Consider the following 15,564-nt stretch of genomic DNA (forward strand, 5'->3'; position numbering starts at 1 on the left):
CCGGGCTATTTTGCCTCTCCTCAGTCGGAAAATATGACTGTTCAAGAACCAATGAAATGCTGATTGTAATTTAGAGGCGGGGATTAGCTCCGGACCTACTATACGTTTGGACTGGAGATAAAGCTAGAAATGTGGCGCGAATTTATACTTTCTCCCTAGTAAACTAGATATCGCTTCTTGGTTTCATATCCCATGCGTTTGGAAAATAATTTCGTTTAGTACCAAGTTAATTTTAAGGTTTATTAATTTTAATAACCTAACCAGGGACTGTGGCAACGTTATTTACTAAGTTAAACCATAACTTTCGCCGAAAAATACACCTTTAAACACTTCTTATAAAACATTAAAGATGAAGAATTTTGCAAACTCAACCTCAATTTGTAAAAAGAAATAATGCATTGCCAACAAGTTTTGAAAAACCTTTAGCTTAAGCATTTCTAAACCCTAAAACATCTTAGCTCAATGAACCTTAGTTAAGCCTAACTTTACAAGGCCTAACCCTTGATTTTTCATAAAAAAAAAATCGCATCCGAAGATCTAGATCATTAATATCATAGCACATGATAAATAGAACATCCAGTGTTGAAGCAATTTTTTATTTTCACCCCAAATAAATATAAATCAGAGCGTAATTCAACCCAAAACATCGTATCTTTTAATATTACCCGTATTGTAGTTACGACGTTTTCACAATAAAATATAAAAATTCTTGGACAAGATAGGTGACTGAACACTGACTAGTGAACACCTTAAAGCGTGATTCAACCCAAAACATCGTATCTTTCAATATTATCATTATTGTAGTTACGACGTTTTTACAATAAAGAATAAAAATTCTTGGACAAGATAGGTGACTGAACACTGACTAGTGAACACCTTAAAGTTAAAGAAAAATATATAAAATTGGTCTATCGAAGTTGACTTCAATATACGCGTGTTTTCTAATAAGGTGTACGTTTATATCTCAGTGCAAACCACGATTGACGTTGGTTAATGTGTCAAAGAATAATTTTTGTTCGCCCAAACGATGCCATTATTGATTACAACGTCATTTATCAGGGATAGAATTCTTGCGCTATCGAAAAAAGGTTTTACAAGGGGACAGCTATAAGTTCTTCGACGACCAAATTGATGTTTTATCATGACGTATAGTATAGCGCCTGCCGTCTCTAACCAAAGGGGTGTACTTGGTCTTGGTGTGTGAAGAAACACGATTTTCCTTTGCGCCTACCTACGCAAATAACTTGTGTGTGTGAAAATGTAATTTATTTTAGATTTAACTTAACAATTTAAGTAGTTGGGATTGATTATGATTTGGGTCGAATTCGATTTTTATAATTGATTTAACAAGAACAAAACTTATTACGTATGACTGCAAACGGAGAAAATCGGTATACTAAATTGCAGAGCTATTTAAATTTTTGAACATACTAAATTGCAGAGCTATTTAAATTTTTGAACAGTAAGCAAGATAAGGTTTAGGTTTCAAGCACCTTGTTGTAATTTTGTAATTGTTCATTAGATTTCTTTCAAAATGTACACTCTCTCAGTTTCATGGGTCTGCAGTTGGGCATACCGAATTATTCCGTCGACAGTACTGCGATAACCTCTGATATCTCTTAGGGTACACGTTTTCCCGCCTGAATAGCGTCGTTAGATGTCGCTATGACCGTTATGAAATTAATTTTGGCGGCATTTTTTAAACGCATAGGCTTCTCAACATTTAAAACGAGCTTATATGTAGTAATTATGCTTAAAACACTGCATTAAGTTGTTCATTATCACCTATATCATGTATTTTACGTTGTTAATTTCCTATATTAAATATTTTGGTTTGTAATTTATCTTTACAGTTACACTACAGAGCTACAACAAACTTTCATACACTGAACAAAAATTCACGGGTTTCATGTTAGTAGTTGAACCTCTTAACAAAATAAGAAGTGAAGACACGGGCTTCACGCAACAAGTCGGGAACTTCGAGGTATGTTTGGACATAAAATTATTTTTTTTTAATATATTTATGGGCTTTAATTATTCGTGTGTTCAGCTTTATGGCGACGCCTTGGTTAAGTTCTCCGACACATGCGCGAACGCCATCGTTTCAACTTCAAATATACAAAAGTCTTCCATACAAGCCATGTGGCGTGCGCCTCCCGCCGGTAGTGGCTGTGTTGTATTCAAGTAAACTTAATTACACGTTTTAAAGCCCTTGAAACGTTTCTTGTGATGGAAAATTAGAAATCTTTCAAGGGGCTTTTGATTATAAACACAAGGGATAGTTTAAATTTTAGAAGTAGGAATGGAGAACGGTTAGTATTTACTTCAGTCTGACTCATAGCCCAGTATAGAGCCCCTCTCCCTCCAACACGTAACGAAAAGTTTAAATTATCTTATTGGCTGACTTAAACTACGTTTTGATGACGTTGCTGACGGGGACGGCGAAAAATACGTAGTTCCTTATTACCTCTGTCGGTATGACCCGTCTTTTCTTTCATACCCCCCTGTCTCGTGGAAGGGGGTTCGGGAGTTTGACGTGCGCCCAGATTACTCTGTTCTCCATTCCTACTTCGAAAATTAAATCTATCCTTTTTCACACAAAATGAATGTTAATGCCAATTTAAACAATTAATGTATTTTAATTATAGAGCATCAGTTGTGGAACACAAAGACGAATGGAGAATGGACGATGATGGATTGACTAAAGTTCTTTGCGAAGAAGGTAGGACTTTTGTGTTTTAGGGATGACCCCTTAAATTTAATAAAGAAACTGAAAGAAAATTCTGATTTAATTAAGGGGTCATTCGTAAAACACACTCTAATCATAACTTGATCAGGGTGTCCCTTAGAGCAAAATAGTTGATAGAAAATACATTTTTGGAAATTATCGTGTTAGGTTTTAGGTACTAACCCTTTATAATCAAACTTGTTCATTAACTGGTTTGTAAACATTTCTGAACGACGATATGTCTCTTATTCGCGTCTCTCGTTTAGAACAGGAAAGTCAGGATAAGCAGCCCGAAATCTTAGAAGAATGCTGCGCTTGTGACGAAGCCAAATACGAGATGACTTTCGAAGGACTCTGGTCGAAGCATACGCACCCCAAAGATTTTCCACGTAAGGCCCAACACAACCCAACCCATACCCATAAACATAACCCAAGTCTGCAAGCGACAAGACCCTAATGCACTGAGTGAAAAACTTCTTGTTCGTATTGTTTTTGCAGATGGAACATTGACCCATTTCTCGGACATCATCGGCGCTTCACACACCGGCGATTTCCGAATTTGGGAGTACAATCAATACGCGTCTGAAGGGGTTAAACACGTAGCGGAGATGGGGTCCACGAGAAAACTAGAGTCTGAGTTAAAGGCAGAGGTAATACCACATTAATAAAGATTGCCAATTTCTCATAATCAGCTGTTAACCATCGTTTATTAATGTCCTTGGTTTTTTCTCAACGTTCAGTCCGAGAAAATCCGCACAATTATCAAAGCCCGGGGTTTATTCTTCCCCAACGTAACCAGCAAAACGTTCGCAGTCTTTCGCGTGGACCGACAACACCACGTCATGTCCTTACTTAGCATGCTTGGACCCAGTCCGGATTGGGTGGTCGGCGTTAGTGCTTTAGAATTGTGCCTCAAAAATTGCTCTTGGACCACCGAAAAGGTCATGAACCTCTACCCCTGGGACGCCGGAACCGACAGCGGTATATCTTACATCGTAAGTACCTTATAGAAATAATTAGACTCAAACCCTCAGTGCATTTGAGCTATGATCATATATAGTTCTATGTAAATTTCAGTCTCCCAATACGCCAACAAATCCACAAGACAAAATTAGACTCATTACGTCATCATTTCCGGCTCACGACAAATCGCCATTCTACGACCCATCTGGACAAGCAATGAAACCCGTCGCTAGGTTAACAGTTACACGTCAGCGGGTTTACGAGAAGTCCTGTGACGAAATGGATAGTTTTACAACCGAAGAAGCCAATGTCATAGTGCCATGTAAGCATATAAAATTCTTAACCCAGTACAACACCAAACACTGCATGGATTCTACATAACCTTTGAACGGCTTGGCTTGCCATTAAATTACCATAGACCTTTTCATCTTAAAATAGTGGGTAGGCAACCCTCAGTACAGGGACATACAAGGGGGGGGGGCACTCTCATGATACAAAAAGACTACAGCTCAGGCTAAAAAAAAACCCCCATGTCTTTCCCTCTTAGCTACATCGAAATGGTCTATGGGCCTATTGCAATGTAATTTTGAAGCAAACCAAGGCACCGAAGAGTACATACACTAAGACCTCGATTATTAGGTAGTTCATTTGATCGTGTAATTATCATTATTATAGCTGAATGCGCTGTGACGTCATGGACAGAAATGACGCCATGCAGCGTCAGTTGCGGTAAAGGAGTCCGTACTCGCTCTAGAAGTTATTTAAGCGAGCATAAAGCTAGAACACATAATTGTCGAACAAATTTACAAGAACGGGAATCTTGCGAAGCTACTTGTATCGGGTATTTAAAATTTATAATTTATTAACTTAGTCTTAATATATTCTTTCTTTTAACGATAATTGCTTATCTTGCAGTGACGTAAGTTGCGAAACTACTCAATGGAACGAATGGTCCGAATGCAGCGTAACTTGTGGTAAAGGATTCCGATCGAGAAAACGAAAGTACAAGCATACGAAGGCCAGGAAACTTTGTGCCTTGAGTCTCGAAGAGAAAGATCATTGCCTTGCGCCAGTCCAGGAATGCGACTCGGAAGAAAGGGTCAGTTAATCATTCATGGATTATTAAACTAAATCCTAGATACGATTTAGGCGATAATAGAAGAAGGATGACACTCTGTATCCTCTTAATACTTTAGTTATGTAAGCACATGATTCTTCCCAGGCGAGGGAATTACCCTTTTTGTTAATTTGCTCTCCCGCTCATCAAACTTTAAATGGGTAACACATCCCACTGTGGGTTGAATTCTATAACTGTTTGGTAGTACTAAATCCCCATTTCGCAATCAAGCAGGCACAAACCTTGATTGTCTTGACGTCGCGGGACAAAACGCACAAGCGCATGCATGCGCCTTGGCAAATAGTGAAGCAGCGCTAATAGATATAGTAATGATGAGGGAACTATTTAAAATGGCGTATGTGCATGCATGATTCGATTTAGTAACCCCAATTGCTATAATAAATGTTAAGGGATGTTGTTGGGGAAGAATCATGTTACAATTACGATTTACCCCGCTTTGTGTACAAGTACATGCATTTCATTCGAAGAGAAGTATTATAATACTTCTAATTTCACTTAATTTCAGATTCTGGAGAAATGCTCAGTGACAAACTGGTCCGAATGGTCACCTTGTACCGTAACATGTGGTCGAGGTATGAAAATTCGAACCAGGTTACATCTGAAACCATCGGCGCACTCTGACCCGGAGTGTAACATCGAACTGATGCAAAAAACACCATGTACCGCGACTAAAAGTGACTGCAACATCGACATTCACGATGCTAAAGGTATTACTTCAAACCCTTTTGCAACGATGAATTTCAGGAACGATAACACTTGTCTTTCCACCCAGAAATATGTATGAAGCCCAAAGAAGTAGGTCCTTGTAGAGGTTACTTTCCAAGATGGTACTATCACTCGGTTCGAGGCATGTGTCTGCAATTTATATACGGCGGTTGTAGAGGAAATGCCAACAACTTCGAAAGATATACAGAGTGCAATAAAGTCTGCGAAGAAATGCTGAAGGGTAAGATTGACAATATTTGCTACTGTTTGGAAAGTGTGTCGTGTATCAGATGTAGTTATACAACAAGAGGTGTAGCGGTGTTTAAAGGTCTAAAAAGGTTACCAGGGTTTTAGTATAATTGACACAACACCGGTCCACACCTCATGAACATATCAATCGAGTATTAACTGACTGTTAGCGGAAGTGAAAACACATTGAAAACTTGGTTACCAAGCAAAGAGGAGGCAAAGTATTACTGACCAATGGTCAAACGGGCGCTCTATGAGTGACTTTAGCTCGAGTTGTTGCGCAACTAAACCCATGTACTAGGTCAGAGTATGGACCATGAACCATGGATATTTAGAAGCCAATGGTGGTGAAGGGATATTAAGTTCGAAGTCCCTATGACAAGAGTAATTGTCTGAAGTAGGCCTGCTCCTTGATGGTGGCATTATAATAATTAGCAACATCCCTAATATATGGCGCCACTGCATTGGGTCACAAATGGGAAAACATTTTCTGCCTTAGAGGTATCGCATACACCTTTCCAGTAATAGAGAACTTTAGAATTAAATTCCAGTTAATTAGTCCCAAACAGTTTATGTCTTTATACGCTATTTGTCCGTATGGTAAGCAAACTTTCAATGTCCTTCTTCAACTGATAGTCAGTTTCAAGGTAAGTGTCCCTTGTCCCAAAACAATTCTGCTTCAGCTTCATGTGATAGAGTGTTTCACCACTTACACATTTAGTTATTTCAGTCTACTTTTCTAACTATACTAACCCTAGTTTTATGGTACATTGCCTGCAGACTATGTTCGCGCCCCACTTCCCGCTTCTGCCTATCATGCCTATGGCTATTATAACAAGGATGCCTCAATTCATCTCGACCGTGGACTTGTCTGTGGTCTGTTTCCAGTTCACTCTCTTAAATTAACATTCTTTCACTTTCTTGTGTATTACGCTTTTTTGCTTAAGGCTACGCATGTTGTCAAGAATACATAAAGCTAATAGGAAACAATGTGACCCAAACATCCCTTGTTAATATCTATGAGGGTATTGTGGGCCGGGTTTGGGCGCGTCGCGCCTCATAATTCTGATGGTGTTTTTCTAACTGTCGTTTCATTGGTTGGTAGCAACGCGAGTTCCTAGGCACGCCCAAGGTGCAAGGCAAAGTGAAATTCGTCATTGATAATGATTAGTCTATAACTCCTCCCACAAAATGCCCCTAAATACGTTGATGGAAAATAGATGTAGCACAATGATTCCAATTAGCTGTATTTATTCCTGATGTCGTTAAAAAAGCTCTCGCATGCCATGGCAACCTTTCCATGATGTTTATCCATTATTTTCAACACATTTATTTATTTATTTAACAATTTCAAAAGGAGGGTTGCAGCGTGTTTACGAACAGGTACATCATTGTTTTAAAGCAATGTCCCTAAAAAGCTGGCTAATGTTCTGAACACCAATTTTAACTTGACCAATCAGAGGTCAGACGTAAAAATACCCCTCGATTATGGGAGCATCTAGTAGCATTTTTTGGAACTAAACCATAGCCGAGTTTTAGTTTTAAATGATGTGACACCTTCGACCCTCGTTTTGATATCGGGCTATAAGATTATTTTCAAACAAATGTTATTCAAAAATGAATAAATATTTAAAGTCGAAATTAATTAACAAAATTAATTGCTTAATTAAACGTGTGCAGCACCGTTGGATAGTCTAACTATGGCGACATCGTCGCAACCCGATCTGGGGAACCAAGAGCCACCGGTCATTGATTGTGTCGTAACCGATTGGTCCGAATGGACAACTTGCACCAGAACGTGCAACAGTGGACGTCGCGAAAGAAGGCGCCAAATTAAACTTAACCCTCAAAATGGCGGGAAACCGTGCCCAAAGAAACTTGTGCAGCGGAGAAAGTGCAAGGATAATCCACCCTGTCGTAAGTCATTGCTTTTGAACTAAATCTCTCCTAACACTTTGGAGTGTTATTACTCCGGTTCTATAAGAGATCCAGGAATATCCTTTAAATCTATGATAGCCCTAATTTTAACCTTTCGAACGATACATAAAACTTGGGGTTATAACAATTAGGACTCGAGTAATTAAGCAAAATAGCAAAAAGGTACAATTAAGTCTCCCCATCGGCATGTCCATTTTGGAGCGCCATAACTCTGGCTTCATTAGAGATGCACCAAAATCCTTAGAGTATGTCATAGCCCTACTTCTTCCCTATCTAACGATACTAAAAATTCGAGGTTACAGCAATTAGGGCTCGAGTAATTAACAAAATTAGCCAAAGATAGGAACAAAATTCCCTATCCCAATAGCCCCTAAATTTTGGAGCAATATTAAAAAATTCACATTTCTTTCTTTAAACGTTACAACCTGAACTACTTCACTTCTTTAATACTAAATAACGCCAAGAACCCATATAACACCTGAGAACTTATGAATAGGTATCTTAAATTTCTATGATCTCATACTTTTGACTGGGTCGTTTTAAATGGTGGCAATACATGATGGACCCGGCAATAGTGGGGCAAAAGAACACCTGGACTTAACTCTATCGTTGAACACTCTCAGGTTTTATATGGGGTTCCTTTCAAATAACGCTTTTAACGCACTCTAACCCTTGGTCTTATACTAAAACGCTTAATTCCTTCCTTTTCAAATGGTGTCTGTGGTCTGTCCGGACTTATATATGTAACTAACAGTGGATAACAGTAGAAAAGGTGTGTTTACTCGACGTATCGCACGTAGCATGTTTTATGTTAATATAGTGTGTGAAATAGTGCATTTTTTTAAGTCAAATTTGGGGGCTTATACTTGTTAATACCATTTAGCTGTGGATTGTCTGCTTTCTCCGTGGTCCGAGTGGTCAGATTGCTCGAAAACCTGCGGTCAAAATGGCATACGAGAACGGAAACGCAAAATGAAAAGACAACACAAACGAGGGGGTGTTTGTGGTAATTTAAAAGAAAGAGAATACTGTCAACTACCGGCTTGCTACTAAGTTAGTAAACACGACACAGTCAAACTAAGTGAGTTTTGACCGTTCAAATATATTTGCACGCATTATTTTACCTTCTTTTGTGTGCGCTTAAATAATCATCGAAAAAGTTCGAGATATAAAACACACCGTAGCTTATGGGTTGCTTTCTGTGTGTTTGTTTGTTGGTTAGTGGATTTAGTGTACACGAAAACAGTGACACACGTATGATGAGGAACTCGTTAAGAAAAGTTTCTCTTTTATGCGCGTTTCATTATTTGCCAAAATACTCAGTCTGAGAAATTAGAGATATAAAATAAACCGTAGATTATGGGTTGCTTTCGGTGTGTTTGTTATTTAATGGGAATAGGTAACACGAAAAACAACTTTGGTGATGAAATGCATAATAAACGTTTTTCTTCCATGCGCGTTATACCAAAATAATCAGTCTAAGAAATAGAGAGATATAAAATTTACCGTAGCTTATGGGTTGCTTTCAGTGTGTTTGTTTGTTGGTTAGTGGATATAGTGTACACGAAAAATAGTGACACACGTTTGGTGAGGAACTCGTTAAGAAAAGTTTTTCTGCCACTCGCGTTTTATTATTTACCAAAATAATCGTCTAAGAAATTAGAGATATAAAATAAACCGTAGATTATGGGTTGCTTTCAGTGTGTTTGTTAGTTAGTTAGTGGATGTAGGTAACACTAAAAACAAGTTTGGTGATGAACTGCTTAAGAAAAGTTTTTCTTCTATGCGCGTTTCATTATTTACCAAAATTATCAGTCTAAGAAATTCGAGATATAAAATATAAAGTAGATTATGGGTTGCTTTCAGTGTGTTTGTTTGTTAGTTTGTGGATATAGTGTACACGAAAAACAAGTTTGGTGTGCAACTGGATAAGAAAAGATACGTTTCCAGAAAGAGTTGGTACTATTATAGCGCTCATGGTGGCTTTAATGGCTTCGCTTCTTGGCTTATACTGTATACCTCCATTGTTAGCTTAAATAGGAACAGAGGCTCATATACTCAGGCTGTTCAAAACGTAAAGCTAGACAACTAAGTATAGGTTTGTAGGCTTTGATTTGATGTGAAGAACATATTATAATATGAGATGGGACTAGACCCAATTTATAGGGAGGGGCGCTTATCTTCGCATTCAAAATCATTAAATTCTAACAGCAGCTTTTACCGTTTTCACCAAAATCTTCGAAGTGGTATTTCTTTAAACAGTTACGCAGACACACGTAGATATGATAATGTGAAGTTATAACACTTGTTGTATTTTCTTTTCATGTATTTTCTACAGTTTATGATGAACACTAAACCGAGAGCCAAATAAAGCGCGATTTAATGAGCCACACAAAAAGGTCGGGAGAAATTTCCTCATGTACATAAAAATAAACAAAAACAAAAAAATAAATAAAAACAAAATGTAAATCATCGCCATTGTACTAGTGTTAGTTAAAAAAAAGAAAGGAGAAATACAAAAATATCGGTGATGAAATAAGAAAGTTTATAATTGTGAGTGTATAAACTTACAGGAACCCAGAAATCTTTTATACCGTTTTAAAAAATATTAATAATAAAAATGAAAAGTTAATTTTATCCCCATATTGGCAATAAAAACATATCGACTGCGAAAAATTAAAACAAAATTGCAAATGGAGATTAAAATTTAAATATGATTAGATAATTTATATTAAGGTTAATTAAATTAATATTAGTGATACTTAAAGAGGTTTACCTTTACGATTTTTAATAGTTAATATTAATTTTTTTTAATTAATGAAAATTAATTAAAAGAAATTTAATGAAAATTAAACATTTTGGCATTTTAAATTAAATATAACCATTTCTTAACATTTAAAAAGAACCCTTGTACGACCTAAGAACATTGAAAGATGGAAATGGGCCGCCATATTGCAGGTCCATTCATTAAAAACAATTTAATTTACAAAACATTTAAATTAAATTTTAATCTCCACTTTTCGGTTTCGTTTTAATATTATAATACTTATCATGAAAAAAATCCTAATTATCTTTTTAAAAAATTCAAAATAACCTCTAGATATTAATTTTTAATTGAATTATTTAATAAAAAATTAATTAAATGAACTTTGAAATTTATTCTATCAGTTGTTTAAAGACTATGTATCAATTTTCGTAAAAAAAATTGCACCAAATATAATTTAATATTGAAAAGAAATTGCAGGATTTTAAAATTGAACTGAACTGAAATACGACACTAAACGCGTATAATTTTAACTTTTAGATATTGTGGATTTGATATATCGTCTTTAAACTCATAACAAAAAAAAAACAATATAGGCTATAATAAACTATGGCTCGTATCAATGCTTCCATTTTTTAAAAAAGATATCTGCATAAATTGTGGGCTATACAATGATATAATACTTACGCCAGTTAAATACGACAACATTGAAATGGTAAAAAAAGTGATTGTCATTGAAAGATGGTGGTTAAAATTGAGATATTGTTTTCTTAAAATAACAGCCGTACGCTTTGATAAACTGAAAATATTTGTTCATATTCGTATTTTGCTCAAAATGTCCTTTGGAATGAGTACCCACATGACGTAGGTTTAAAAGTAGAAAATGCTCATAATATGATTGATCATGCGTGAACAAATTACTTTTCATGCGCAGGTAGTAGCTGACCTTCTGATTCATGCATTCGAAATAGTAAACAGAATCATAATTTCCTTTGAAATGAATAGCCACATGACCCAGGTTTAAAATTAAAAAGGGTCATAATATGTTCATGCGTGAACAAATTACTTAAAACGCGCAGGGAGTAGCTGACCTTCTTATTCATGCATTCGAAATAGTATATATTAAATAGAATCATAATTTACTATGAAATGAGGATTAAAAGTAAAAAAAATGCTCATATGATCACGAGTGAACAAATTACACGCGCAGGTAGTAAGTAGTTCACATTCTGATGCATACTTTCGAAATAGTAAATACAAATTTAATAACTACGTTTAAGAAATTTTGCTAGACTGTTTGTGAGCACATAGTTTTCATCCGCAGTTAGAATTGACCCTAAACATGGAGCGTAATTGTGAACATGGAAGGCTTGTGACCATGCATGAACACCATGAACATAAATTCAAACCCTATCGTGTGAATACTTAAAATAAAGGTAATGACGAGCAAAATTAGAATATCGACACCATTTTAACCGCCTAATAAAGTACTTCCGGTACTTTCAATAACAAGCATTTTTAATTAAAGTGTGCGCTGGTAAATTTCTAAATAAAAAAAAAATAAAACTATAGGGCACTCGTATCTGAATAATAGTAAATTTCCTGATACCATTTTATGTATAAAAAAGTCATTTCAATATTGGTATTTGTATAATATTTATTTTTTCTATACGATGACAAAAAAAAACATGAAATAGTAAAAATAATTTTTTTAAAATGGCCCAAAATTAATTGACAAACTTAACTAGTCGCTACGGAGTTTGTGAAATTAGTATTTTGGAAAGATTTTGTGTTTAAGAAGAATTATTTACGCCTATAGATAAAAACTTTTTGTTTTTTTGAAAAATTTGTGTTTATATTGTTTATATGTCGAGTTCACGTATGTCATGTAAAATAACAAACGTCTGTTATGATTTATGTTTTTTGCGTTTTCCTTTTTTTTAAAGAAAAGAAATTTGTCCTACATATCATAGGCTATTTAAAAGATGAAATACCATATTAATTTGAAACATTTGTATTAATAAATCCGCTCAAAATGCGCGGGAAAAAAGTGTAAATTAATAAACAATGATAATAATTCAGAGTTATTTCAATTATTTTCAAGGGAGTATACCTTTGGAATTTTTTCAGGGTTGATACGTTTCCGGGTGTTTTCCCCCACACACGTTGCCGGGTGTTTTTCCCCCACACACGTTGCCGGGTGTTTTTCTCCCACACACGTTGCCGGGTGTTTTCCCCCACACACGTTGCCGGGTGTTTTTCCCCCACACACGTTGCCGGGTGTTTTTCTCCCACACACGTTGCCGGGTGTTTTTCTCCCACACACGTTGCCGGGTGTTTTTCTCCCACACACGTTGCCGGATGTTTTTCCCCCACACACGTTGCCGGGTGTTTTTCCCCCACACACGTTGCCGGGTGTTTTTCCCCCACACACGTTGCCGGGTGTTTTTCCCCCACACACGTTGCCGGGTGTTTTTCCCCCACACACGTTGCCGGGTGTTTTTCCCCCACACACGTTGCCGGGTGTTTTTCCCCCACACACGTTGCCGGGTGTTTTTCCCCCACACACGTTGCCGGGTGTTTTTCCCCCCACACACGTTGCCGGGTGTTTTTCCCCCCCACACACGTTGCCGGGTGTTTTTCCCCCCACACACGTTGCCGGGTGTTTTTCCCCCCCACACACGTTGCCGGGTGTTTTTCCCCCCCACACACGTTGCCGGGTGTTTTTCCCCCCCACACACGTTGCCGGGTGTTTTTCCCCCCCACACACGTTGCCGGGTGTTTTTCCCCCCCACACACGTTGCCGGGTGTTTTTCCCCCACACACGTTGCCGGGTGTTTTTCCCCCACACACGTTGCCGGGTGTTTTTCCCCCACACACGTTGCCGGGTGTTTTTCCCCCACACACGTTGCCGGGTGTTTTTCCCCCTCACACGTTGCCGGGTGTTTTTCCCCCACACACGTTGCCGGGTGTTTTTCCCCCACACACGTTGCCGGGTGTTTTTCCCCCACACACGTTGCCGGGTGTTTTTCCCCCACACACGTTGCCGGGTGTTTTTCCCCCACACACGTTGCCGGGTGTTTTTCCCCCACACACGTTGCCGGGTGTTTTTCCCCCACACACGTTGCCGGGTGTTTTTCCCCCACACACGTTTCCGGGTGTTTTTCCCCCACACACGTTTCCGGGTGTTTTTCCCCCACACACGTTTCCGGGTGTTTTTCCCCCCACACACGCTTCCGGGTGTTTTTCCCCCACACACGTTTCCGGGTGTTTTTCCCCCACACACGTTTCCGGGTGTTTTTCCCCCACACACGTTTCCGGGTGTTTTTCCCCCACACACGTTGCCGGGTGTTTTTCCCCCACACACGTTGCCGGGTGTTTTTCCCCCACACACGTTTCCGGGTGTTTTTCCCCCACACACGTTTCCGGGTGTTTTTCCCCCCACACACGTTGCCGGGTGTTTTTCCCCCCACACACGTTTCCGGGTGTTTTTCCCCCCACACACGTTTCCGGGTGTTTTTCCCCCCACACACGTTTCCGGGTGTTTTTCCCCCCACACACGTTTCCGGGTGTTTTCCCCCCCCACACACGTTTCCGGGTGTTTTCCCCCCCCCCACACACGTTTCCGGGTGTTTTTCCCCCCACACACGTTTCCGGGTGTTTTTCCCCCACACACGTTTCCGGGTGTTTTTCCCCCACACACGTTTCCGGGTGTTTTTCCCCCACACACGTTTCCGGGTGTTTTTCCCCCACACACGTTTCCGGTTGTTTTTCCCCACACACGTTTCCGGTTGTTTTCCCCACACACGTTTCCGGTTGTTTTCCCCCACACACGTTTCCGGTTGTTTTCCCCAAAACACATTTCCGGTTGTTTTCCCCAAAACACATTTCCGGTTGTTTTCCCCAAAACACATTTCCGGTTGTTTTCCCCAAAACACATTTCCGGTTGTTTTCCCCAAAACACATTTCCGGTTGTTTTCCCCAAAACACATTTCCGGTTGTTTTCCCCAAAACACGTCTCCGGCTGTTTCTTCCCAAAACACGTCTCCGGCTGTTTCTTCCCAAAACACGTCTCCGGCTGTTTCTTCCCAAAACACGTCTCCGGCTGTTTCTTCCCAAAACACGTCTCCGGCTGTTTCTTCCCAAAACACGTCTCCGGCTGTTTCTTCCCAAAACACGTCTCCGGCTGTTTCTTCCCAAAACACGTCTCCGGCTGTTTCTTCCCAAAACACGTCTCCGGCTGTTTCTTCCCAAAACACGTCTCCGGCTGTTTCTTCCCAAAACACGTCTCCGGCTGTTTCTTCCCAAAACACGTCTCCGGCTGTTTCTTCCTGTAATGTTCTATCTTTTGTTTGTTTTATCACTATCATATTTCCCGCCACAAACTGTATTGTCTGTAACGCCATCTAGGCTAGTAAAAGATATATAGCGAAGAGTGATTCGCGGAGCGAACTACGCAATAAATGTTTTCCTACGTTCTAAGATAATGTGTCTTTATTTAATCAACTAATCATCACCAAACACTACATTGGCGACGGAGTCTTTTTTTCGAACCTCCGAGGAATGCTCAGGCAAGCTTTAATCAAAATTAACTCGCCAAAATCTTCGATTGTCGTCTCTTAATGTACCGCCAAGGCTTATTTGCTTTACATCACATGCGTTGTGTCATCCTACCATAATATGGCTTTATCGTTACCTGTACTTCTACCTTTTGCGCTGCACAATGATACCGCTAATCTTAACGCTGCTTGGAAGAAATGGACCACCAAATTTGATAACTATCTAGTAGCTTCTGGCGTTAGAGATGATCAGAGGCAAAAAGCTCTATTTTTGCATTGTGTGGGCGATGAAGTTCAAGATGTTTTTTATGCTTTACCTGGCAATGAAAATACCGCAACATATGAGGATGCCAAGATCCTTTTAACCACACACTTCGCACCGAAACAAAATGCAGATTTGGAGGTCTTCAAATTCAGAGAATCTCGGCAAAGAGAAGACGAATCAATCGATGATTACCATGTTCGTTTACGTTCATTATCTAGTTATTGTACCTTCACTGATCTAGATTTGGAGTTAAAA

General features: G+C 38.8%; 1 protein-coding gene across 5 annotated transcripts in view; it reads left to right on the forward strand.

The window, feature by feature from the left end:
- LOC149615949 (spondin-1-like) overlaps positions 1-12,568 on the forward strand; it is a 113,402-nt gene extending 100,834 nt beyond the window's left edge. Inside the window, exons 2-17 of one of the 5 annotated variants that reach the window (XM_089857499.1) lie at positions 1,854-1,984; positions 2,051-2,184; positions 2,649-2,722; positions 2,995-3,117; positions 3,227-3,378; positions 3,469-3,723; positions 3,806-4,013; positions 4,367-4,532; positions 4,607-4,790; positions 5,335-5,536; positions 5,602-5,775; positions 6,564-6,659; positions 7,464-7,700; positions 8,476-8,493; positions 8,605-8,802; positions 10,060-12,568. In XM_089857499.1, coding sequence (XP_089713625.1) covers positions 1,854-1,984; positions 2,051-2,184; positions 2,649-2,722; positions 2,995-3,117; positions 3,227-3,378; positions 3,469-3,723; positions 3,806-4,013; positions 4,367-4,532; positions 4,607-4,790; positions 5,335-5,536; positions 5,602-5,775; positions 6,564-6,659; positions 7,464-7,700; positions 8,476-8,493; positions 8,605-8,774 — 2,324 coding nt within the window. In that variant the 3' untranslated portion in view covers positions 8,775-8,802; positions 10,060-12,568. The remainder of the gene's footprint in view (positions 1-1,853; positions 1,985-2,050; positions 2,185-2,648; positions 2,723-2,994; positions 3,118-3,226; positions 3,379-3,468; positions 3,724-3,805; positions 4,014-4,366; positions 4,533-4,606; positions 4,791-5,334; positions 5,537-5,601; positions 5,776-6,563; positions 6,660-7,463; positions 7,701-8,475; positions 8,494-8,604; positions 8,803-10,059) is intronic. The other 4 variants (XM_089857500.1, XM_089857501.1, XM_089857504.1 and 1 more) reach the window with 4 other exon arrangements.
- The last annotated feature ends 2,996 nt before the right edge of the window (positions 12,569-15,564 follow it).

Source organism: Phalangium opilio, unplaced genomic scaffold, assembly GCF_054372755.1.
Source record: "Phalangium opilio isolate 3A_F unplaced genomic scaffold, DU_Popi_V2 ptg000217l_1, whole genome shotgun sequence".
Taxonomy (NCBI): Eukaryota; Metazoa; Arthropoda; class Arachnida; order Opiliones; family Phalangiidae; genus Phalangium; species Phalangium opilio.